Source organism: Megascapheus bottae, chromosome 19 (assembly GCF_031878675.1).
Source record: "Megascapheus bottae isolate mThoBot1 chromosome 19, mThoBot2.hap1, whole genome shotgun sequence".
In the NCBI taxonomy this organism is placed as follows: domain Eukaryota; kingdom Metazoa; phylum Chordata; class Mammalia; order Rodentia; family Geomyidae; genus Megascapheus; species Megascapheus bottae.
In genome coordinates this window covers 42,253,784-42,278,236 of record NC_143527.1, presented here as the reverse complement: position 1 = coordinate 42,278,236, position 24,453 = coordinate 42,253,784, and the positions used below count along the sequence as shown (strand labels likewise).

General features: G+C 40.3%; 1 protein-coding gene across 1 annotated transcript in view; it reads right to left on the bottom strand.

Moving 5' to 3' along the window:
- Positions 1-4,063: 4,063 nt before the first annotated feature.
- Cep192 (centrosomal protein 192) overlaps positions 4,064-24,453 on the bottom strand; it is a 103,338-nt gene continuing 82,948 nt past the window's right edge. The window contains exons 42-46 of the mRNA XM_090353454.1: positions 21,150-21,269; positions 19,866-19,987; positions 17,148-17,277; positions 15,985-16,043; positions 4,064-4,475 (exon numbers count right to left, since the gene is read on the bottom strand). Of these exons, the coding sequence (XP_090209580.1) occupies positions 4,337-4,475; positions 15,985-16,043; positions 17,148-17,277; positions 19,866-19,987; positions 21,150-21,269 (570 nt within the window). The 3' untranslated portion in view covers positions 4,064-4,336. The remainder of the gene's footprint in view (positions 4,476-15,984; positions 16,044-17,147; positions 17,278-19,865; positions 19,988-21,149; positions 21,270-24,453) is intronic.

Sequence of the window (24,453 nt, the reverse complement as noted above, 5' to 3'; positions counted from 1 at the left end):
GATATTTTCGTATGTGCACGCAAGGCATTTTGAACAAATTCATCCCCTCTGCCATGTTCCCACCCTCACCTCAATCCTCCCCCTTCCTCTTCACAGCAGACCCTCTCCTTTCACCTACCCATACTCAGACCCCCCCCCCCGCCCCAATAGTCCACCTTTTCTATTCAGGTCCCATGACATTACCATTATCCTCATTGTCATTTGGGGTCTGTACCCCACAAATGAACAAAGCCATGTAATACTGGGCTCTCTGAGTTTGGCAATCTCACTCAGATTATCTCCAGGTCCATCTGTTTTCCTGCAAATGACACAATTTCATCTTCTTTATGATTAAAAGTCTATGTTGTATATGTATACCCACAATAAATGTTTAGAAATAGCCTATTTTCTTTATCTGTTGTTGGACATCTCAGCTGATTCCACTTTCAATAAATAGGGTATGCGTCTCTCTTTCTTATATATTGATTTATACTCCTTGAGTATATACCTAAGGGTTGTAGGATAAGGTCATAAGAAAATTATATTTTTGCTGTTGTTTGGGCTTGTTCTGGGGCTTAAAGTCAGGTTTCATGCTGCCAACTTTTTCATTCATGGCTGGTGACCTACTACTTGTGTCACACACACTTGTGGTTTCTGAGACCCTATCTCAAAAAGAAGCAAGATAGGGCGGTTCACACATTTAATCTCAGGTACTTGGTAGGCAGAGATAAGCCTTGGCCTTGCAGTCCAAGGTTGGCCCAGGCAGAGTATGTAACCCTATCTGAAAAACTAAACACAAGCTATGACTGATGGCATAGTTCAAGTAGAGTACCTGCCTAGCCACTCCTGTAATCATCTAATTTCCACAAAAGTAGTTCTGTGAGAGTTCTAGATTGAAGAAGAGATTTGGAAATAAGGAGTCCAAGTATCTAAGGCAGAGTGACATGCCAGTGAACAGGCACGAGGCTAGACCTGGGATCCTAAGAACACATTAAGCAGTGTCTTGAAATTCTATAAAAGCCAATTAGAGGTGGGGGAGGGAAATGGGTATCAAGACATGTGAAAGGGTATCAATGTATGTGAATTAATGCACCTTCTATCTGGCAAATATCATGTAACCCTTTTACTAATTACAATAAAAAAAGCCAATTAGCAAATCTAAAAAGATGTAACTTGCAAACAATTCTGATGTCAATGAGCTATTAGTTTGTGAATCCACATGAAACCTGGACATCCCACACAGTCAGAACCCCAAAATGGGCAGCTTCCCAGAAGTATATTTTCAAGAGAATGGATGAATTTGTTTTTTACTAAATGGAAACAACATGTAGAAAACAACAATCCCATTTAGGAAGAGGCTGAGAAAATATTTTTGGCTAGAATAAGACCATCACTAGATTTCTATTGAGGGGGGGGGGGGAATCTCCTATGTTAACTGTCAAACATTAGGTACTGAATTGAAATGGGAGAAATGTCATTTAAGAAACAGCAAAGAGAAGTCTATGGTCATAAGACACTAACCAATTTAATTCTCCCCAGAGATCTATGTCCCATGAAGTCTATATATCGTTATCTACAAAGTCATCCCAACCTTAGAGTTTAACTGAAGACTAAAAACAGATGTCCTCTTATCCAATCTCATTGCTGGACTAATTAAATCAATAACGATGCGCATTAATCACCACTGAGTTCTGCAGAATTTTAGGTCTTGACTGTAAAACATCTTCATGGCTGACAAGAGTCATCCTTTCTTCTACACACACCAGTGAACTGAGGCAGCAAAAAAGTATTAATTTGCAGTCTTGGGGCTGCTTTACAACCAGAGAATAGTTTTGGAAACTGGCTATATGATGATGCTACATTTTCTCTGATTTCTTTTATCTGAAACTGGAAATTCAGATTAGAAAAATCAACATTTGAGTCTCAAACCATGCAGGTTTGTGACTTCTAGCTAATGAACCTCTCTGATATCCAAGTATCATTTGTGAAGCCAGCTCAGTACTGCCATGAGACCCTTATAAGCCCTGCCCAAGATGCCACTGTGGCCTTAGAAAGCTGTAGTAGAAGGGTTGTGCAGAAGATGGTTGAGGACCCAGGTATGTCCCTTGCAGGTAAGTGGGTTCTGCCTGAGGAGACAAAGCTCATGAGGATGGGGTGAAGCAGCTTGGTATCTGCCTGAGAACTTCCCAGAACAGAGCTGCTGCTAGCCACTGGCAACACCCATCCTGTATGAGGTTCTGCCCAAGTATTGGGAATGCCTGGTGCACAGGGGTTCAGGTCCTTTGCCCCTCAAAACTTCCATCCTAGTTAACTGGTACCATATAATAAAGGACCAGTAGAAATGAGGGGTTGTGTGTAGCTCAGACACTGGCCTTGGAGAAGTGGACAGGAAAAGATCTGAGGGGTGAGGAGCCAGCTGGAAAAGAGCTTTGGAAATCAGGATAGGGCCTGGCTTGACTGCAGGAATCTGAGACTGCAGAGCCTTGGTGATCAACGGAAATGTGAGCACAATCTGGAGAGGTAAGGCAGGGCCCTGCAGGAGGATGAAAGGCCAGTGGAGGGTTAAACACAGAACGATGCCCAATGAGGTTAAGACGAGTCAGGGAGAAACATGAGAGGATGGCAGGGAAGCAGAAGTCTGAGATGGGGATACATAAGCCTGGAGCCCTGAGGGCCAGGAAAGACCAGGCAGCAGCTTGTAGATGGAATGATGTTAACGAAGATGACCCCAGAACCCTGCCACTGTGGGCTGCCCACTAGACACTTGTATATCAGGTACTCTGAGGCCTGCAGCAGCTTCAGTGATGACTGGCTCAGGAACCAATGGCTCTGAAAACTCCGGGCAGCATGCTTCTCAAATAAGGAGACAGATGAAGAACTGTAACTGAACAAGATGGTGGTAGTGTTTTTGTTTCTGGTTTTAACTTTTTTTTTTTTTAACTTCTAAGTATAACCTACAAGGCAAAGCAATACAGACACAATCCTTAAGAACGTAAACCCATGCTAACATTTTTTAAACACACAGCATCACTTAAAAACTCTTGAGGAGGAATGTTGTCAAATAAACACACATTCAAGTGTGAAGTCTTGTCACATGTGACATTCAAAATCTTCCAGAAACGGACATCAGTAAAAAAGCACCACCTGTTTAACTTGAGAAAAACATTTCTGGCAAACGATTTTAAAGCAAATTTTTTTTTTTTGCCAGTCCTGGGGCTTGAACTCAGGGCCTGAGCTCTATCCTTGGGCTTTCTCAAGGTAGAGCTCTACCACTTGAGGCTCAGCACCACTTTCAGCTTTTTTCTATATATGTGGTACCAAGGAATTGAACCCAGGTCTTTGTGCATGCTAGGCAAGTACTCTACCACGAGGCCAAACTCCCAGCCCCTGCAACAAAAATTTCTATACAAGACAACAAATAGTTGGAAGAAGAAAGAAGAGATTGGTTTTCCTATCAAACTCACGATCACTATTTTTCACTGTATTGGGTCTAAGTTGTCCAGGCAGCTTTCTGCAAGCCTGAGGTCTTTGTATCCCACCATCAATACTCACAATAACAGAGCCCAAGACCTGGGCTGGTGCTGCTTCTCTGAAGACTGTTGGTTGGGCTCCAACTCCCAGGCAATGCACCAGTTGCTCCCACATTCTGCTGGGCAGCCAGGCTGTCTTCCCTACCTCATACACCTCTCTGGAGGACAGCCCTCCCGTCCCTCACTCCATGTCCTACAACAGCTGCTTGCAAAGGCCCCACACACTAGATGTAGAAGTAGCTATCCTGTCTAGTTTTGTAAGTGGCACTTGTAAGCTCCACTTTAATTGCATAGAATATGAAGACTTATCTCTGAACAATCAACTAAGAAGGAATTGACAAGGTTTGCTTTGGGGAAACCATTGAATAGAGTAAGGGGGGAAAATCACAGATAGATTTGGAACCTTAGAAATTTAGCAAAATAACGTGATAGTCTCTCTCTATATATTTTTTGGCTGTCCTACTACTTGAGCCACGCCTCCAACCCTTATATCCTAATTTATGACATCATATAAAAAGTCAAGTTCAGTAGAAAATTAAGTTTATTTTCGAGTATAACACAATCAAACATATTCTGTTTATTTAGAATATCATAATCAGTGCAAAAATAGACCTCTCTTTTCTTGTAAAAGTTAACACTGTGTGCGTGCTAGATACATGATATTTTAGTTAGGTTTTCAGGATTGACTTCTCAAAACAAATAAACAAAAATCTACAGTTATACACATCAAATTTATCACACAAATATATATACAACAGCATAATTGTAGTGCAGAAAACAAAATTCCCAAATATAACTTAGGTAATTTACTTTACACAAAATGCATTCTAATTTTTTTCAATGGCTTCACCAATGAGTTGAACAGCAACACTTTTGCCTTCATCTGTCTGAACAACAAGCAATGCTTCAAATCTGCCTGCTGCCTCTGGTCTGAAGTGCACTGGGATGTGGATGTAATGCCGGGCTCTGGGGAGAGAGGAATGGCAGCATGTGATGTGTCAGCGAGTCACCAGCCCTGGGTCAAAACATTAAGTCACACTCCTCTGATATCTATTCTAATTTCTCTGATGTTGTCACTTAATAAGAAATTGAAACAAAGAAGAAACAAATCTAAAATTGGTATAGCTTAGTGGCAGAGTACTTACCTAGACTATGTTAAGATCTTGGGATCAATACCTAGCACCACCAGAGATGAATGAAAATACGATTGAATTGAAAACAAACAAACAAACAAACAACAACAACAACAAAACAATGGCATCTGTATCCTTGGCTATCCAATAAAAACAAAAGATATGTGCTAAAGGATACACTCATTGTGCACAGAGCTTACACTCTACCTGCTAATGTAGGAAGCTAATGTAAGAAAGGGCAAGAGAGTGCTCGAACTACCTGGGTCTGGCAGTTCTGAAAGAATATTAGGACTACTTGATCCCTTCTGATCCTTACTAAGAGTACAATTTTGCTCTACAATGTACATGGAACTTCTATCAAAAGTTCTCAACAAAGGCTGGTTAGAAGGAGGGGAGGTCTGCCAGCTGGGTCTTCGTGTGCCACTTCAGCGATGACTGACTGTGGCCACCCAGTGTGTTGCTCTCATGGGAGCCACTTGCTGGGTGAGGCTGTGCTGGTAGCACCGTAGCTCCAATTCCTCTCTAACTCTTGGGCGCTGCTCTGAGTGGTGTCACTCTCTACACCAGGAAGCTGGCAGGCACGATGGGAAATAAAACAAAACAAGAAGAAAGTGGAGGTGGTACTGGAAGAGGAGGAAGATGAGGTGGTGGAAAAAGTTCTCGACCAAAGTTGTAATGGGTCAAGTGGACTACTTCCTCAAGTGGAAGTGTTTCTCAGAGGAGGGCAGTACATGGGAGACAGAGAACAAGTACTGCCCCAACCTCGCTGCTGAGCTCTGCAGTCACACAACACAGCACAAAAGACAGATACGTCAGGGAGAGGCAAGAGTAAAGCAGATTCTGACTCTGAAGATAAAGGAAAGAAAACCAAAGAAAAGCCACAAGGCTTGTCCAGGGTTTGGAAGCTGAGTAGATTATTGGAGCTACAGACTCCAGCAGAGAAACTCATGTTCCTGATAAAATGGAAGGCTGATATAGTCTCCCCTGCCAAGGAAGCCAGTGTTAAGTGCTCCTGGGCTGTCATATCCTTCTATGAGTAAGGCTGACATGGCATTCCTACCCCTCAGATGACACCAAAAAAGACAACTAGAGTTAACACACTAGAGCACCAGCTCCTTATCACCTCTGACTTGATTGGGGAGTCACTTCTGACTTGATTTTTTCTAAGTCTTTCCATTTCTTAACAAATGAGGCAATGTCATTCTTTCTGACAGCAGCATAGAATTCCATTGTGTACAAATACCACATCTTGTTGATCCACTCATCAACGGAGGGACATCTGGGTTGGTTCCATATCTCTGCTATGGTAAATAGTGCTGCAATGAACATTGTTGTGCTAGTGGATTTAGTATGTCCTTGTTTCTGGATGATTGGGTAAATGCCAAGTAGTGGAATTGCTGGGTCATAGGGGAGCTCTATGTTTAGTCTTTTGAGGAACTGCCATACTGCTTTCCATAGTGGTTGAACGAGTTTGCACTCCCACCAACACTGTAGTAGTGATCCCTCCTGGCCACATGCCCCCCAGCATCTGTTGTTATTCGTTTTCTTGATCCTGGCCATTCTAACTGGAGTGAGGTGGAATCTTAAGAGTTGTATTGATTTGCATTTCTTTTATGACCAGAGATGTTGAGCATTTCTTCATGTGTCTCTAGGCCATTTTTGTTTCTTCTTCAGAGAAGACTCTTTAAGTCTTTGGCCCATTTTTTAATGGGATGGTTGTTACTTTGGAGATTTAGTTTTGGAGTGATTCAATTTTTTGAGCTGTTGATATATTTTAGATATGAGGCCTTTGTCCGTTGTATGGTTGGTAAAGATCTTCTCCCACTCTGTAGGCTTCCTGATTAATTTACTAGCTATGTCCTTTGCCATACAAAAGCTCTGCAGTTTAATGCAGTCTCACTTATCTAGCCTTTCTCTGATTTGTTGTGATTCTTGGTCCTTATTAAGAAAGTTTCGACCTGTGCCAAGGAGGCCTAGTGTATCTCCTATTACTTCTTGTAAAGTTTTCAGTGTGTCTACTTCTCCTGGCATCATAAATATGGCTTGGAAGATCTTCTTTGAAGAGCTAGTATAGTTTCTATGCCCTGCAAAAGCCCACGTGCTTTAAAGCTGCTTGACATAGTTGGCACATTTGTCCCAATGGAGGGGAAAAAGTTAAGCGTTTCAAGGCAACCCACTCCTGCATTTTGCTGAGAAAGGCAAAGGGCCTTCTATGAAGGGCAGAACTTGCAGAGGTGGATGTGTGGGAGAACAAAGATATGGTTGATCTTCAAAGAGCACCTCCACTATCCACAGCCTTTTACCAACAGTGTGAACAACATTTTTACAGAGTAGCAGGTGTGTAGTTTTTGACTATTACTGCTGTGTTATTTGAAGTGGGAGGGATGGACAGGGAAGAATGGAGATAGGTCGGATCCTTTTGGTTTAAATTTGATGCTTGGTTGGGAAATGGTGAAACAATGGAAAGAACTAATGATTTGGTTCTGTCTTCCGATTATCTTTGCAAAAATACCATTGACACCATAAATGAGGACCGTGAGAGACTGCCTGGAAGCTGTGAATGCCTGTGAATGAGGTATTCCCTTGACTTGGCTTCATGTTACCCAGGAAGCTACAAAGCTGCTGTTCTGGAGATGGCAAATGATGAACCCAATGGGCAGTCTTCTATGGGAAGGTATACACATGCAGACCTCCTGATGTCTTCAACGGGCTTAGTCCTCAAATTACAGAAAATGCCCTTCTCTCCTGGAACTACGTTATGAATTTGCCCACTTAAACTACTAGCTTGAATGATTTGGGGAGTGCTGAGGGAATATTCATGTTCTCAGATCAAAGCCTTGTGGTCTGTTTTATGAACTCTAAGACTATTAGTGTCAGAATTCAGTCACAGCAAAAATTTCATTAAGTCACTTCAAGAGCTTATTCTCAGATTAATTTTTTCAGACTGGGGCAGTACTTTCCTTAAAAAGCACAAAACAATATTAACACCTATCCCAAATGTCCCTTTGTTTTGGTCTTTTTTTTTTATAGACTAGGTATTGATATATATAGCTTAGACTGGCCTTGAACTCTGAATTCTCCTGCCTCAACCTTCCAAATGTTGAGATTGTAGGCATATGCCAGCACATCTAGCTAAAATAGCTTTAAAACCATGAGCTCCATAGATCCTCGACATCTTCAAGACCTGCATCTAAACACATCTACACTAAAATCATTCTAGGCATGTGTTAGAAGCTAAGGAAATTTTGTTAATCTGTAAACTTTATACCGTGTTTGTCTTTAAAAAATTCTAGAATATTCATTTTCAAATTATGCAGAGACAGGCAATTAAGCGTATTTAAAAGTAATATGGTGGTTTTGATTAAGTTCTAAATACTAAGTCCCAGTGATTGTAAATAGAGATTCCCTTCTTGAACACTCATTTGTTAAACCTGTCATTTAAAATATGACGTAAAAATCAACGTTAATAAATTCTTAAAAAAATCTATGATGGGCTATATGAAAAAAAAAAGTAATATGGTGGGAAGTTTGCTTTTATCCACAAATTGCGTCTCCAAAGGAGACATGTATGGCTGTGGTGAAAGATCTTTATACACTTCATACATAGCCCACATTCTACTATTAACATTCAGTCTTAATTGCTTTTACATGGAATTTTCAAGAACTGAGACTTTCCTCATGGGAAAAACACTCAAGCCCTCAGCCTCTTTTCAGACACACACTTCAAAGCATGGTCAGCAGAACTTCCACACACTACTGCCCTATGTCTTCCCTGATGAAATCCAGCATATAGTATTGGCTTTCCGTAAGTTGGGCTAATGATTTTCTTAAAACATATTTCATACTCTTTTTTGAACATATCTGTTAGCTAGCATAGATTCAGATCTTCAGCTATAGCAGAAGATAGGTTATTCTTCCAGATCCTGGGCTTAATTCCAGGACCCTGTGGATACTAATCTGTGGATGCTAGAGAACCTTATATTAAATGGCACGGTATCTGCAAATAAGTCACACACAGCCTCCGTGTACTTTAAGTCAGCCCGAGACTGACTGCAACACCTAGTACTAACATGTTACATAAACACTGCACTGTATTTGCTTAAGGGAAAAGAAGACTAGTTGTTTAGTATAGATGGAATTCTTTTTGTCGAATATTTTCAACTGTTATAGGTAATGCAGAACTCATGGACACAGAAGATTTGAATACAGTCTTATTTATGTAGCAAACATGTCTATCTGCCATCGTGTATCTATCTATCCATTCATCCATACATTTTTGCAGTGCAGAGAATCAAACCCAGAGCCTGCATAAGCTAGACACTCATTCTCTCACTAAGATATATTCCCAGTCCCTTTGTTTTTATTTAAAGCTTTGAACCCCCCCCCATACTATACTTTTCCATGTCAAAGCTAGCATGTCTTTTCTTTTTTAATGAAACTGTTCTTTACAATTTTCTTTTATGTTAACATTTTAGTACTTAAGAATTTGCCAACCTAAAAGGCTCTCATTAATTCCATAAAGAACAAAATAGCCCCAAATAAATCTAGGGACCAGTGCTTTGATTCCATCACCCTTTCCTTTTCTGGGTGTCGGCGTGTGTGTGTGTTAGGTCTGAAATCAGGACTCAAATTTGGTACCTGTACTTTTGCTCACTAGCAGTGCTCTACCAACTAACTGAGCCACACCTCCAACACAAATCCATCACATTTTCCTAGTTTCACCATTAATGCTACTAAAATAAACAGAACTTATCACGTTTTTTCTGAGGGTTAGGATAATGATCAGAGTTAATAATTAGAAATGACCATTATTAATACATTTCAATATGGAATACAGAATTGCTATATATTCTAATAAAGTGAAATTTTTATGGTTTCAATATGAAATGTCCCCCACAGGGCTCCTATGCTGAAGGCTGGTCCCCAGGTGAACTTAATCATTGAGAAGTGATTGAATATGAGGGTTCTGACCATGAATTCACTAATGCATTCATAGTTTGATATTAAGCAGCAGGCCCTACTTGGAGAAGATAGGCCATGAGTAGCAGGCCTCTGAAGGTGAATCTTGTTTCCTACTCTTTCTTTTCTTTGCTTCCTGGCTGCTACGAGGTGAGCATCTTTGGTCTGCCAGGCCCTTCTGTTGCCATGTGCATCTTTACCACAGGCCCAGTCATGGAGCCAGCTGAAACTTCTATAACTCTGAGCCAAAATGAAGCTTTCCTCCCCTGAGCTCTTTTCTCAGGTATTCTATCACAATGACAAAAAAGCTAAACTAACATGAAAAGTATTGTGACAAACTACCTGTTTCAAGTTTGCATTCTATTTTGAATACACTGTAATATCAAGCCTAGAAATTCAATCAACTCTCCAAATTTAAAAGGAGCCCCTTTTTATTTAAAAAAAAAAAAAAAAAAGCTAGCACACAGTATGAACATCAAGGCATCACCCTTATCAGAAATGGAAAACAGCACAAATTATTTGGTTACACAGTGTCAGGACAGGTTGACAGATCTCAATAGTTAAGTGGCTGTTGAGCTGCAGCCTCCATTAGAACTTTCCTTCTGAAACCACACAGCATGACCTCCCACCTCAGAAGTCTGCCAAGACTGTGCAGCTCCTCTGGAGCAAGGACACAGGGCACGAAGGGGCTACCTCACCTCGGTATGAAATAGTCCAGTGGAGAATGACAAAGGTTGTTTTGTTGTTTAAAGTAAACCCAAACAAATTTTTTAAATATACAGAAAAGATATAAACAATTAGCCCCCCCACCCGCAAAAACTTTATCCTATTACTTTATAATTGTCATGTTAAGGGAGTTACATATCCTCAGCATACATATTTGTGCTTCCCTAACTCTACCCAAGGCAAAGCTCCTGTGACTTCTGGGAAACGCCTTTCATGTGTTAGTGCTGGAACTTAAAAGTGCAGCCACAGCAAGCCTCTAATAACCTTGGCAGAAGTACACTGTGCAAAGTAATTATTACCTCATGTAACCTATGGATGTCCACAGTCACATATTATGCTGGAAGTATACTTAACAGTGTCAGTGAGCAGACCACAATATAAAGAACAGAAAGGGGATTCGTAAGCGGCTAGGAATTACTTTCTTAGGTTTCTGAGAACTGAGATTTTGTTCTACTTGCCAAGGCAAGTGAACTGTTTCAATCAGTAATTATAGTTTACGAGCTCCTCTGTCCAAAGTCAAAGTGTCTAATAGTTGAGACAAACACAAAAGCACTCAGTTCAATAGTGAGAATAAGCACCTACTACTTCATTCTTTTGAACACTTTCCAGCAAAGTTAGTGCAGCAGCTGGCTTCTCCTACAGATTCTCCATGGCTCTGAATAAGCCAGTCTCTGCCCTTCACATCACCTGATTTTAAGCCAGTGAATGTGGCATGAGAAAATGGACTAGAATTGACTTAGTGTTTTACATACTGATTTTCTTTTTCATTCTTTCTTACTGGCTTTTTTGTTCATGGTGATACTTTTATCACTCAAGCCACTCTATTTTTGTTTTTTGTTTGTTATTTGGAGTTAAGAGCCTTAAGAGTTTCAGCCTTATCTGTCTATGATGACTTTGAAGCACAATTCTCAAACCTGGGTCTCCTGAGAAGCTAGGGTTCTAGCAACTGGCACCTGGCTTTTATCAAATTTTATCAAATTTATAATGAGTTGCCACTGCAAAACCAATGCTAGAACTATAAATTATGTATTTATTCTATAGTTACATAAGAGTTGTGCCAATCGATACTTTCTGGAAACTCATGGAGATCAGAATGACCTAATTCAATTAAGTTATCTTTGGAGTATAAAAGTTTTAAAAGATTTAGCAAATGATAGTAACTTGTGCCTAAAATCCTAGCTGCTCGGGAAGCTGAGATCTGAGGGTTCTGGTTCACATACAGCATACACAGAAGTCCACGAGACTCTTATCTTCAATTAGCCACCAAAAGGCCAAAGTGGAGCTGTGGTATTAGCCCTAGGCAAAAGAAGCTGAAGGACAGTGCCCAAGCTTTGAGTTCAAGCCCTCCAATCGGCATGCATATGCATATGCATACATACACACACATACACACACACACACACACACACACACACACACACACACACACACACACACACACACACACACACATTATAGCAGATTTATCTTCTGATGAAATACTGCCCAAGGTTTGCTTAATTTAAAAACGTTTTCTCATGTTTCTTCCATCTTAAATCTTTCTGGGATGACAATTCAACAGTTCACCTCAACAAAAATAGATACGTTTATATAGTGAGTCACAATGAATACTTTTTTTCCCTTATAATTGTTTTAGAGACAGGATCTCAGTAGTCTTTTGAACTTGTGACTACATAAAGTCCAGAGTGGCCTTGAGCTTGTAACAATGGATACTATTATATTAAATGGGTCATGTTGAATATTTTTATTTTCCTTTAAATTGTGAGACAGAGAGAGGCAATGTTGTGCCCCCATCTCTCAAGTACTGGTAGTTTATGCCACTATCCCTAGCTGTACTTGGAAAGCAAGATGATAGCACATGAATTTCTCATCATGCATGTAAACAGTACTGTCACAACCTATGTGAAAAATAGCAAAACCACCAGGAAGTTTGATTAAAAATGGTCATGATAAAAAAAAAAGATTAATAGGAAAGTAATCTGATGTTTTAATCATCAGCTTAGTTGATGTTCTGGCTTATACCTATGTCTCTCCCCCCTCCAACCTCCCACCCCCACCCCTGCAGGGGTGAAAATGTGAAAGCTGTAAAATTATCATTACCTCATTGTCTAGCTATAAAATCAAAAACAGTGACACAAAGCTGAACAATTTAACAAGCAATATAACCAACTATTTTTAATATTGGTTCCTTACCAGACTAGACGAGGTACATGTAAGGACTGTTTTTGTTTTACGTTGATAGTAGGCTCTTCAAAAGATTTTTTTCTTTTGGTGCCAGTCATGGTACTTAAACTCAGGGCCTATTCTTAAACTTTTTAGCTCAAGGCTAGTGCTATACCACCTGAGATACAGCACTACTTAAAGCTTATTTGATGGTTAATTGGGGATAAAAGGCACTGACTTTCCTGCCTGGGCTCTCTTCAAACAATGATCCTCAGATCTCAGCCTCTTGAGTAACAAGCATTACAGGTGTGAGCCACCAGTGCCTAGCTTTTCAAAACATTTTTTGGGGGGAGGGGAGGGCAGTCCTGGGCTTGAGCTCAGGGCCTGACACTGTCCTTGGACTTTCTCAAGGCTAGAGCTCTACCACTAGAGCCTCAGCACCACTTCTGCCTTTTTTTTTTTCTATGTATGTGGTACCGAGGAATCAATCAGGGGTCTTCGTGCATGCTAGGCAAGGACTCAACCACTAGGCCAAACTCCTGGCCCCTCAAAAGAATTTTTAATGGATTATATTAGGAACCTTTTTAAGGGTTATTTTTAAGGCAAGAGCTCCTCAGAGTTTAAAAAAAAAATCTCAAGTCCTTTGAATTTGTGACAGGTGCATACAGAAGTATTTCATGATTCTACTGCATGCACAGTGCTTGCCTACCACGGGCAAGGTTCTTGCTTACAACCCAGTGCAGCTAAGCAAAGAAACAGTCTTAAAATTTCTGGTTCAGATTAGGGTCAGGATCCAGTCTGAGAATGATTAAGATAGGCATGACAACATCTGAATTAGATAATAACAGTAATTAGGATACTTGATGACATATTCTACTCATAACCTGACTTATGGAGTGGTAACTCCTTTGTACAATGGAAGAGGAGGGAAGAAGATGACAAAAGAAGATACTTTATTCAGTATCTATTAACCAATTACTAAAAATATTTATCACAATTAGGAACTTAAATGGACTCTGAGAACAAACTAAGTGCCTTTGTAGTTATGCTACCATGTTTTCTGGTATCATCTAACTACTACCCTACACACTAGAGCAAGTCAATTAAAGCAATACCTCTAGAGACCCACAGACTTACTGTGAGACTAGAACTCGAAGCACAGAAGCTAAGAGAACTTGGATTTGGTTGTTTATTTTAACCCTAGGCCTCTTCTATGGAGGTGTAGAGAAGATTAAAAGAGAAAGAGTACTGATATGAAAATGTGGTATTTCATCAAAATTTCTGCAGTTAGTATTGATGAATCCCTTCTAGAAAAGGTCATCTGAAGGACAGACTTGGTAAGGAAGAAGATGCTAACATTTGCTGGTCTTCCTATGTCTACCCACATCTTGTATATACTCCTTTATATAATTCAAGGCTCCCAGAAACATTAGCATCTCTATTTTTGCTAAAGAGAAAACAAATCCTCAGAGGGATTTGAAACTATGATAATCTTCAACATACATTATACATTCATTGTTGATTCTGCAGAACTGAAATCTATAGCTGTGCCTTTAGGTCAGTCCCTTGTGAATGGAAGGGAGGGTTTAGCTCACAAGTATATAAACATGTTTAAAAGTACAAAGTAGGAGGGGGCCGGGAGTTTGGCCTAGTGGTCAAAGTGCTTGCCTAGCATGCATGAAGACCTGGGTTCGATTCCTCCGTACCACACACATACTAGAAAAAAGCCGGAAGTGGTGCTGAGGCTCAAGTGGCAGAGCTCTAGCCTTGAGAAAGTCCAAGGACAGTGCTCAGGCCCTGAGCTCAAGCCCAGGACTGGCAAAAAAAAAAAAGTACAAAGTAGGAGAAAGGGGTAGTAGATGAGAGAAAAGAATGAAAGGGTAGAAGTGGAGAAAAATGTCTTTAACATTTTTTGTTAAACACATGTTTTGTTAAAAACATGTTTTGCTTTTGTTTTGTTTTGCTTTGTTTTTTTGCCAGTCCTGGGCTTGGGCTTAGAGCCTGAGCACTGTCCTTGGGCTTTCTCAAGGCTAGAGCTCTACCACTTGAGCCACAGCACCACTTCTGGCTTTTTTCTATGTATGTGGTACTGAGGAACTGAACCCAGGTCTTCATGTATGCAACGCAAGCACTCTACCACTAGGCCAAACTCCCAGCCCCTGAGAAAGCTTTTTAAATTGAAACACTGGTCTCAGTAACTTAGTAAAGGACCATGCTGGAATGTTGACAGAGTGGTCCAGTCCAAGTTTTTCTTACAGAACATTTTTCTTGGCTAGTTCTCTAATGCTAAAATGTGAGATCATATAAATAATTGTTTTCATTCAAAGATGAAGTTAAAATTATTCTTCAGCATTAAATCCGACAGAACTCTATTGCTCAATTCTAAATGACATGACAGTAACACTGTTTGAGATTTCAACTGAAATGTGCATCACACAGACAAAAAAGAATTAGCCAGTAGGGCAAGAAAATAAGGGGGAAATAGAAGTTAATCAGTAAACAGCTTATGGAACAAAGCACCAAAAGATTTTCACATTCCTGGATATACACTGAGACCTGGGCTAAATTGCATCACCAAGGACCACTGGGAAATCTGTTCATACATAAACTTTCTGGACTGTTACCCCAATCAACCCAGAAAATAACAATTACTTGCTTTGTATTGACAGGTGTGTCTTAAAGCTCTCTTTATCCTGTCCTTATCTATAGCCAGTGAAGATTCAATACAGAGAATGCTCTCCTTCCCACAGATTACAAGCAAGCAAGCAAGCAAGCAAACAAAAAACATGCTCAGTTCCAGAACCAGCAGACATCTTCCCAACTGTTGTCTAGTGTTGTTGGCACTCTGGAAAGGTGTCTTATGGTCTTTCTCTGGCTAAGATCTGAAGTGGTTCAATAAAAAAATAAATAATAGAAAGTGGCACTATGGCTCAAGTGTTAGAGCGTTAGCCTTGAGCTGAATTGCTCAAGGACAGTGCCCAGGCCCAGAGTTAAAGCCCCACGACCAACAAAAATAATAAATAAATAAATAAAAATAATAGATTTGTTCAGGAAAGAAAACGAATGAGTCCTTGACTCAAGAATAATTCAGGGTACTTAAAAAGAATAAAAAATGAAAAATTCCACAATAAAAGTTTTCCTGATTAGTCGGATGGATTTGGTCTCAATTTAAATTCCTAGATTGCAGTATACCAGTGGGAAAAGCATTTGAAACATGACTTATTCTAGATGCTAACCATGAGATAATTAAGTTACTGATGCAGTGAGGAAGATTATAGGCAGGAAGAATCTATGTCCAAACCTGAAGGAGTTGCCACACTGTTACTTGACTGTGTCAGGAAATGCTCCCTGCTGGCAATTTCCACTCTTCACACAAAACACCTCATGCTCTTTGCTGTTGGTGGGGATGGCAACACAGGGAGCACCCTGCCCTCTAACTTCCAAAAGCCAAGCTCTCCCCCTGAAGAGAACATGGAGTTTCAGGATAAACTCACCGCAAAGAGTATTTGGAATGTTTGATGTGGAAAGGCTCTCTGGGACTCACAAACTTGAGCTGAAATTCAAGAAAAACATACTTCAAAAAGTTAGAGAAATTCGATGTTTTGACATCTATGAAATATTTCTCTTTAAAGACACATTATGTAGCCAGGCGTGGTGACTCACGCCTGTAATCTACTCAGGAGGCTGAGATCTAAGGATCAAGGTTCAATGTCAGCCCAAGCACTAAAAAAAGTCCACAAGACTCTTATCTCCAATTAACCACCAGAAAACTGGAAGTGGCCCCGTGGCTCAAGGGGTAGGGCAGTAGCCTTAAGCTTAAGAGTTCAGCCCAGAGTTCAAGTCCCACAACCGACAAAAAAAAAAAAAAAAAACAAAACCCACCACTCAATATGTAAATTTAGTTACAGTAACAAAATTAGGTAGGGCAACAAACAAATGTTCATGTAATGAAACCACATTTATGGAAGTTTCTTTGTTCTTTGTTTTGTCAGTCAGGGGGCTTGAACTCAAGGCCTTGGCTCCATCCCAGGGCCTTTTTGCTCAAGGCTAGTTCTCTACCACTGTGAGCTACAGAGCTATTTCCTTAAGGAATTTTTTATGTGAATTTTACTCCTGTTTAAAGTAAACTAAATGCTATCCAGAAATATGTCTGTGAGAAATATACAGTGAAAAGCGGGGGGCGGGGAGGTTAAAAACAAAATGTTTGATTTTCAAATACAAGACCATGAATTTCCAATAAGTTTTTTTACAAATACAGTATTAAGTCATTTGAAAAAATTAGCTCTTTACCAGAACTTAAATGTAATATATGAGCTGAGAACAGTGGCTCATGCCTGTAATCCTAGCTACTCAGGAGGATAAGATCTGAGGATCACAGTTCAAAGCCAGCCGGGGCACAAATGGACCTCAGACTCTTATCTCCTATTAACTTCTAGAAAACTGGAAGTGGCCCTGTAGCTCAAGGGGTAGGGTGGTAGCCTTGAGCTGAAGAGCTCAGTGACAGTGCCCAGGCCTAGAGTTCAAGCCCCACAACCAACAACTACAACAAAAGTAATATATGGAATGTATTTCTAATCAACAGGAAAACAGTCAAACAGTTGAATGTATTGAGAATGATTTTAGGTTTCTAAAACACACAGTAACATTTCCAACTTACTGAGTGTGTAATGAAAGAACTATTCCTCAGATTGACTTTCAATGTTCGTGATTCCCCGACTCTGGTTGGCAGGAACACGTACACATCTTCTGGAGCATACACGCCACGCTCACTCAAATCAACTTGCTTGCTTTGGGAACGAAAGGCATCTATTTAGTTGTATTTTTACATGTTACGTTTTCTCTCACAATTTAATAATAATAAAAAAAATCCTTTTATCTAATCCATGTGAGATGTAGCAGGAAGCTCTTACAAAGTTGCTAGGGGAGTGATGCACTGTGAGCACAGCCTTCTCCTGTCTCTTTAAAGCTGGGCTCCTTGCCTGCCACAGGCCCAGTCTGTAGCCAAGCAGTCCTATCTCAGTCCTTTCTCCTAGACTGCTCAAGCTGTGCTCTGTGAGCTGCTCAACATTGTCAGAAGAATGCTGACTTCTCTTCACTCCCTCCCAGCAGCCCATGGTGAAGGGAGCACAGGTTGACTATTTCAAACACTTCCAGCCTTTCAGGGTCACTTCTATAGCCTTTTCCCAAGGCTTGACCTGGGACTTTTTTTTTTTTTTTTGCCAGTCCTGGTCTTGAGCTCAGGGCCTGAGCACTGTCCTTGGACTTTCTCAAGGCTAGAGCTCTACCACTTGAGCCTCAGCACCAATTCCAGCTTTTTTCTATGTATGTGGTACCGAGGAATCGAACCCGGGTCTTCATGCATGCTAGGCAAGCACTTTAACCACTAGGCCAAACTCCCAGGCCCGCCCTGGGACTTCTTAACTGCTAGCACACTGTCCGCTCCAGGCAGTTCTATCCCTGATGCGCTCTGCAATGCCTAGACTTACACCTCAGTTCACACTGGGCCTCGAAGTACCTCCTCACTCCATCGTTAGTCAGGACACAATGACCTCTCCTCAGTATTTCCAATACACGTCAGGCCCTACAAACACAGGATGTAAGCTTGCAATCCCTCACCTCATCCTCTATCTGTACTTCTGAGCAGTGTTAGACAGTTGTTCTGGCAGTCACTCTGACACTCTCTTCTCTCTCTCTTGCCTCTTCATCCACATCACTAAGACCATAGTTCTGTTTACTACAGACTTCTCTAATTCGTTTATTCTTGTCATGTTCTTTGACACTGTTTTACTCTTGCACTACTGAAGCACAGCCGTGACTTGTGCCCATACTGTTGTGTCCTCCTCTGATCAGTCTGTTCCACACAGAGGACTTTCTAAGCACATGGCCCATTATGCTCCTAGAAGCTCCTTTCCAGTCTCTCTTCCAGTACAAGGCCCAGAACCACACACTGTTGCCCAGTCCTTTCTACATCTGGCAGCTTCGCTCACCTCTCTCTCTTGACCTGCAGAAATGGCTCACATAAAATTTACATTTTAGGGCTGGGAGTTTGGCCTAGTGGTAGAGTGCTTGCCTAGCATGCACGAAGACCCGGGTTCAATTCCTCGGTACCACATACATAGAAAAAAGCTGGAAGTGGTGCTGAGGCTCAAGTGGTAGAGTGCTAGCCTTGAGAAAGTCCAAGGACAGTGCTCAAGCCCTGAGCTCAAGCCCAGGACTGGCAAAAAAAAAAAAAAAATTACATTTTAGCCAAGCACTGGTGGCTCACAGCTGTAATCCTAGCTACTGGCTGACAGCTGAGGATCACAGTTCAAAGCCAGCCAGGCAGGAACATCCATGAGACTCTTATTTTCAACTAACTGCCACCAGAAAACCAGAAGTGAGGAAGTGGCTCCAGGTGGTAGAGTGTCAGCCTTGAGCAAAAAGAGCTCAGACAGTTCCCAGGCTCTGAGTTCCAGCCTCACAACCACCACCACCACCACCAACAAAAAGTTACTTTTTGGGCCAGGAGTGTGGTCTAGTGGTACAGTGCCTGCCTAACATACATAAGGCCCTAGATTCGATTCCTTGATACCACATCCACAGAAAAGGCTGGAAGTGGTACTTGGCTCAAGTGGTAGAGCTCTAGCCTTGAGAAAGCCCAAGGATAGTGTTCAGGCTTTGAGTTCAAGCCCCAGGATTGGCATCCAAAAAAAGTTACTTTTTAAGGTTTTAAGAATCTACTGACACATAGTATGTTTGGGAATATAAAATGGCACAAATTCTTTGGGAAAACTATTAAAGCTTATTTTAACATTAAACATAATTATCATGTGACCCAGAAATTAGGCATGCTTTTAGTCCAAATAAATAAAAACTTATGTCCATAAAAATGCACATACACAGAGGCAATTAAATGTTACACTGAAAGAAACCCAACACAAAGAGTATATTAGGCATACAGTTTCAAGCAAAACGAATCTATAACAGAAACCAGCATAGAATAGATCTTGACTGTAGAAGCACATGTAGAGACTTTCTGAACAACACTTTTTTTTTTTTTTTTTTTTTTTACCAGTCGTGGGCTTGAGCTCAGGGCCTGAGCACTGTCCTTGGACTTTCTCAAGGCTAGAGCTCTACCACTTGAGCCTCAGCACCACTTCCAGCTTTTTTCTATGTATGTGGTACCAAGGAATCGAACCCGGGTCTTCATGCATGCTAGGCAAGCACTTTACCCACTAGGCCAAACTCCCGGCCCTGAACAACACTTTTTATCTTGAGCAGAGCTATAATAACTTGAGGGACCCCACAGGCAAGTCACTAAGCATCTTACAGCTCAAGTTCTACCTCAGTAACATCTGGGGGAAACCCTTGAAAATGACATAAACAGCATACATACCCAAGTGGGAGAGCAGAAGCCTCCGATGAAGCACGCCTTCGGGATACAACTACGTTATCTACTTTAATGAGGCTATCAGTGAAAGTGCAAGCCTTTCTAGGCTTATTTTCTGCTCTGATGCTCTGTATAGAAAAACCACAGGTAGGGGGTTGGGAGAGGGGAGAAATAAACACTCAGTAGGAAGCGCAGACATTTACGTACTGGAACTACATCTTTAAATTGAGATGTGAGTTTTAAATCCTGAATTATTTTTAAAGGAAGTTTTTTTTTTGTTTTTTTTTTTTTTAAATGCAGAGAACAGGAAGTATTATCAAAGTATAGTTCCCAATGGGCAGACCTCCATGAAGTGGGCAAGTTAATGAACTTCACATATATAAAATGGTAAACTACTATGAGTTTATGCTTAATAACTTTAGATATACAAATGATTCTAACCAGCATCATTTGTTACAGAGGAAAGAAATAGTTATCTAACCTCAATAATAGGTAAAAACCAAGAGTTAAACTTATATTATTATGAGGTAAAAGAATAAAGAAAAATGTGAGAGATCAAAGAAACAATCAACCAATTGTGAAAATAATATATTCAGTCTTCACAGTTTTGAACAACATGTCATGTAAAGAAAATTATCTGTAGATCTTTTTGTAAATCTATCGTTTTACTTTTAGAAGGGATCACTTCATTTTAATGTGGTTTTTAATGAAAAAATAGTACTTAAAAAGATTTTATTGAGAGGGTTGTTCTGTTTCTATTTTTCTTCTTTTTAAAAAAAAACTGAATTGCAATCCCCTATTTCATTGACTCTCTATTACACACACACACACACACACACACACAATACAGAGTACATGTTAACTCAAACATTGGTTTCATGCATTATATGGACAATAGAGCCAAACATGTCGATTAAGAAATACAGACAACAGGGCCGGGAGTTTGGCCTAGTGGTTAAAGTGCTTGCCTAGCATGCATGAAGACCCGGGTTCGATTCCTCGGTACCACATACATAGAAAAAAGCCAGAAGTGGTGCTGAGGCTCAAGTGGTAGAGCTCTAGCCTTGAGAAAGTCCAAGGACAGTGCTTAGGCCCTGAGCTCAAGCCCAGGACTGGCAAAAAAAAAAAAAAAGAAAAAGAAATACAGACAACAAAAACATGTGTGACATACTAGGATTAGTGAAATAATACCTGGGAAATATTCTGTATTTCAGATGGTTTTCAGGTCGGTTTCACTTAGAATTATTTTTATACACATAATAATTTGATTAACTCTAGTATAATACTCACTTTTCCAGAGAGCTGGAATCTCAAAGTTTGTTTCATGTGAGGCTCTTTAATAGGGTGACATTCCATATCCCAAAACTGGGCATAATCCCCTCTATCTCTGGGCAAAAATGTGATGGAGACCTACAAAACACACCCAGAGGAGATATATAAACCTTGAACACTACACACATGTAGTTAAACTGTTAATTCAGAACTTCAGTATGAAAACACTCAAGGAACAATGCTTATGCATTAGCTAGTTGTCCCTCTGACTAAAAAAGAATTTCAACAATGTTACATCCAGTGGACTTGGTAGTATGCCAGATCCAAAATATACTTGTTTATTACAGTTTTGTACAACACATTCTTCAAAATGTATATAGTAAATGATTTTAGGAGGAAAAAAAGTTTTCAAAGTAGTTTTAGAGCCCTAAAGCACAAGCCCTATTGTAGACACAATCCAGTCTTTCACCATCATGTTTGTGGTCCCCTCTGCTGGCCAGGCAGTGAAGGGTAATGTGGCAGAGATAGGTAATTTAAGGAAGGAAGGTAGGTAGCGACGGGAACAAGGCAAATGCTCTGTGCTAAATTGTCACAACTCATCATAATTTAGAACGTTAGTCAGAGCCAGCTTCCCTGACTATGTAGCTCAAATAGTTATATACATCACTTGCACATGCATAACCTGTGAAAAGCTCAATGGCGACAAAGCAGTAATAGTATTTTTAAATGTTCGTATTTAATAAATAGTGTAACAGCACTACTGCTAAGAGTCTTAACTTTGCCAAAAAATTCAGTGTTAATAATTGTGGTCAATAAGTCAGGTGGTCGCTCATGAACTGTAATCCTAGCTACTCAGGATGCTTGAGACTAGAAGACTGAAACTGGAAGCCAGCCTGGACAGAAAAATCTACAAGACTCTATCTCCAATTAACCAGGGGGAAAAATAAGCAAAATAGCCAGGACTGGAGGACTACCAGCCAGCCAGCCAGAAGCAAAACAGGGGATTGAGAATGTGAGGGTCTGAGTTCAAGCCCCAGTACTGGCACCAAAGCAAACAAGTGATTAACAATTAGATTAATGACTCAATATCTCAGAGTCTGAAACATTAAATATCAAAATGACCTAATTTCTGCCCTTGCAGGGCATTAAGAAATAATTCCAGCCTGGAAGCAAAGCTAGAAGTGATTCAGCACCTAGACCAGGGAATTAAACTAGGGAAGAGGACGTGGATCAAAACAGTGAAAATAATCATATACTGCAGAAAAACAGACCATATGATTTTTCTAGAAACACAAGAGACCAGTATATGTGATCCTAATTATGCTGCTTTCAAGAATCAAACAAAACAAAACTAAGAAAAAAAGGGTGGGAAAAAACCCTGCTACTATTGCAATGATATATTTTAAATACACACAAGGCACCTTAATATTTATGACCTTTTTCTCTTGTTTTGTGTGTTAGTACTAGGGCTTAACTCAGGCCCTGGGTGCTGTCCCTGAGCTTTTGGTTTTTTGCCAGTCCTGGGACTTGAACTCAGGATCTGAGCACTGTCCTTGAGCTTTCTCAAGGCTATTACTTGAGCCACAGCACCAGTTCTGGCTTTTTCTGTGTATGTGTTACCGAGGAATCTAACATAAAGCTTCATGCATGCTGGCCAAGCACTCTACCACTACGACACATTCCTGGCCCCTCAAGGCTAGCACTCAAGGCTAACACTTGAACCACAGCTCTAATTCTGACTTTGTGGTGGTTAGAGGGAGATAAAAATCTCAGTCTTCTTTCTCAGGTGGCTTTGAGTCATAATCCTCAGCCTCGTAGGCAATTAGAATTATAGGCATGGGTCACTGGCGCCCAGAAATACTATCTTTACTCCTTATATCACACTGACTAATAGTGTCTCAAAACATTACTGTATACCACTGCTACTTTAATAAATAGGTTGTAACTGATTTAATTTTCCTTATGGGTCACTACTGTATAAATCAGTAATTGTGCTATTTGGTAATATACTTCTACATGGTCTCAGTTAAAACAAAAAAAAAGCACAAGTATGGCTTAAGTGGTAGAGTGCCAGCCTTGAACAAAAAAAGCCAAGTGATAGCAGACACACTATGTTGAAAATGAATAATTTGTGGGTGGGTGGGGGCAGGAGGGAAAAACTAGGAAAGAGCAAAGGCAAGAGTGATATTGTCAAAAAAGAAATGAACTTATCTCATTATCTGATGAAACAGTAATTCCTCTGTATATCACCTTTATAACAATGGGAAATACTTAATACACACACACACACACACACACACACACACACACACCCCATACATACAAAGCTAAGTGAGAGCATAAGGCTTTGAGTTCAAGTCCCAGTACCAGCGTGCATGAACACACACGTGCACACATGGGCATACACGCACGCGCGCGCGCACACACGCACACACACACACACACAGAACAGTATTTTCCTGTTTTATCTCTAATGCAAATTAAACAACCTAACTTTTACATATTTGGCAAAGATTTACGATTTGCACTACTTACTTGGCCCAGGACATAATGATGAATACAACACAAATCAAAAACCTAAGAGCTTCTCATTTCTATGCTAAACATTTAAAACAAGAAATACTTGAAACACAATCTGATTTGCATAATGGATTGTGTAATTGCTTACTTAAACTGAGAAACTGGAGCAGAAGTATCAAAGGGCTCTAAAATTGCCAATTTGAATGATAACTACATACACAAAGGAACCTATGCAGACGACTACTTAGTTACAGAGCAAATTAGTGTAAGTGGCCACAAATAAGTGCGATCCTAAAGGAAGAATGGAGAAGACCCCTGGAATTCTTATCAGGTGCATTCTAACCACGATATACCAAATGAATGTCAGATGAGTATGTCCTCCTAATTCTTAAAGACAAAGTTCCCCTGCTTTCCTTAGACAAACTTTTTCCTGCCAAAGCTCATTAATTACATCATAGCATAAGTTATATTCTATTCACCCATATAATGCCCTTTTCTAGGCTGAAAAAAATTTCAAAATAGCTCAAGTGGAGTTTCAACAGGGATTAAGTCTGTAGATTGTTCAGCAAGTACTGCTGGTATGACAATGATAACTCATCACCTCCGTTAACTCTTTTTGTAGTCCTTCTTCATATGTTGAACTTTTTTTGAACAATTTGTCTGCCCGCTATTCTCCTGGTTTGTTTCTAATTGTGTTTTAGGAAATAGAATAAACTACTTTTTGGAGAACTATGTGCTTTTCAAAACAAAAGTGAGACAGTCTCTAAGGCCTGTTATATAGACCTAATGAAAGACTAAGCTT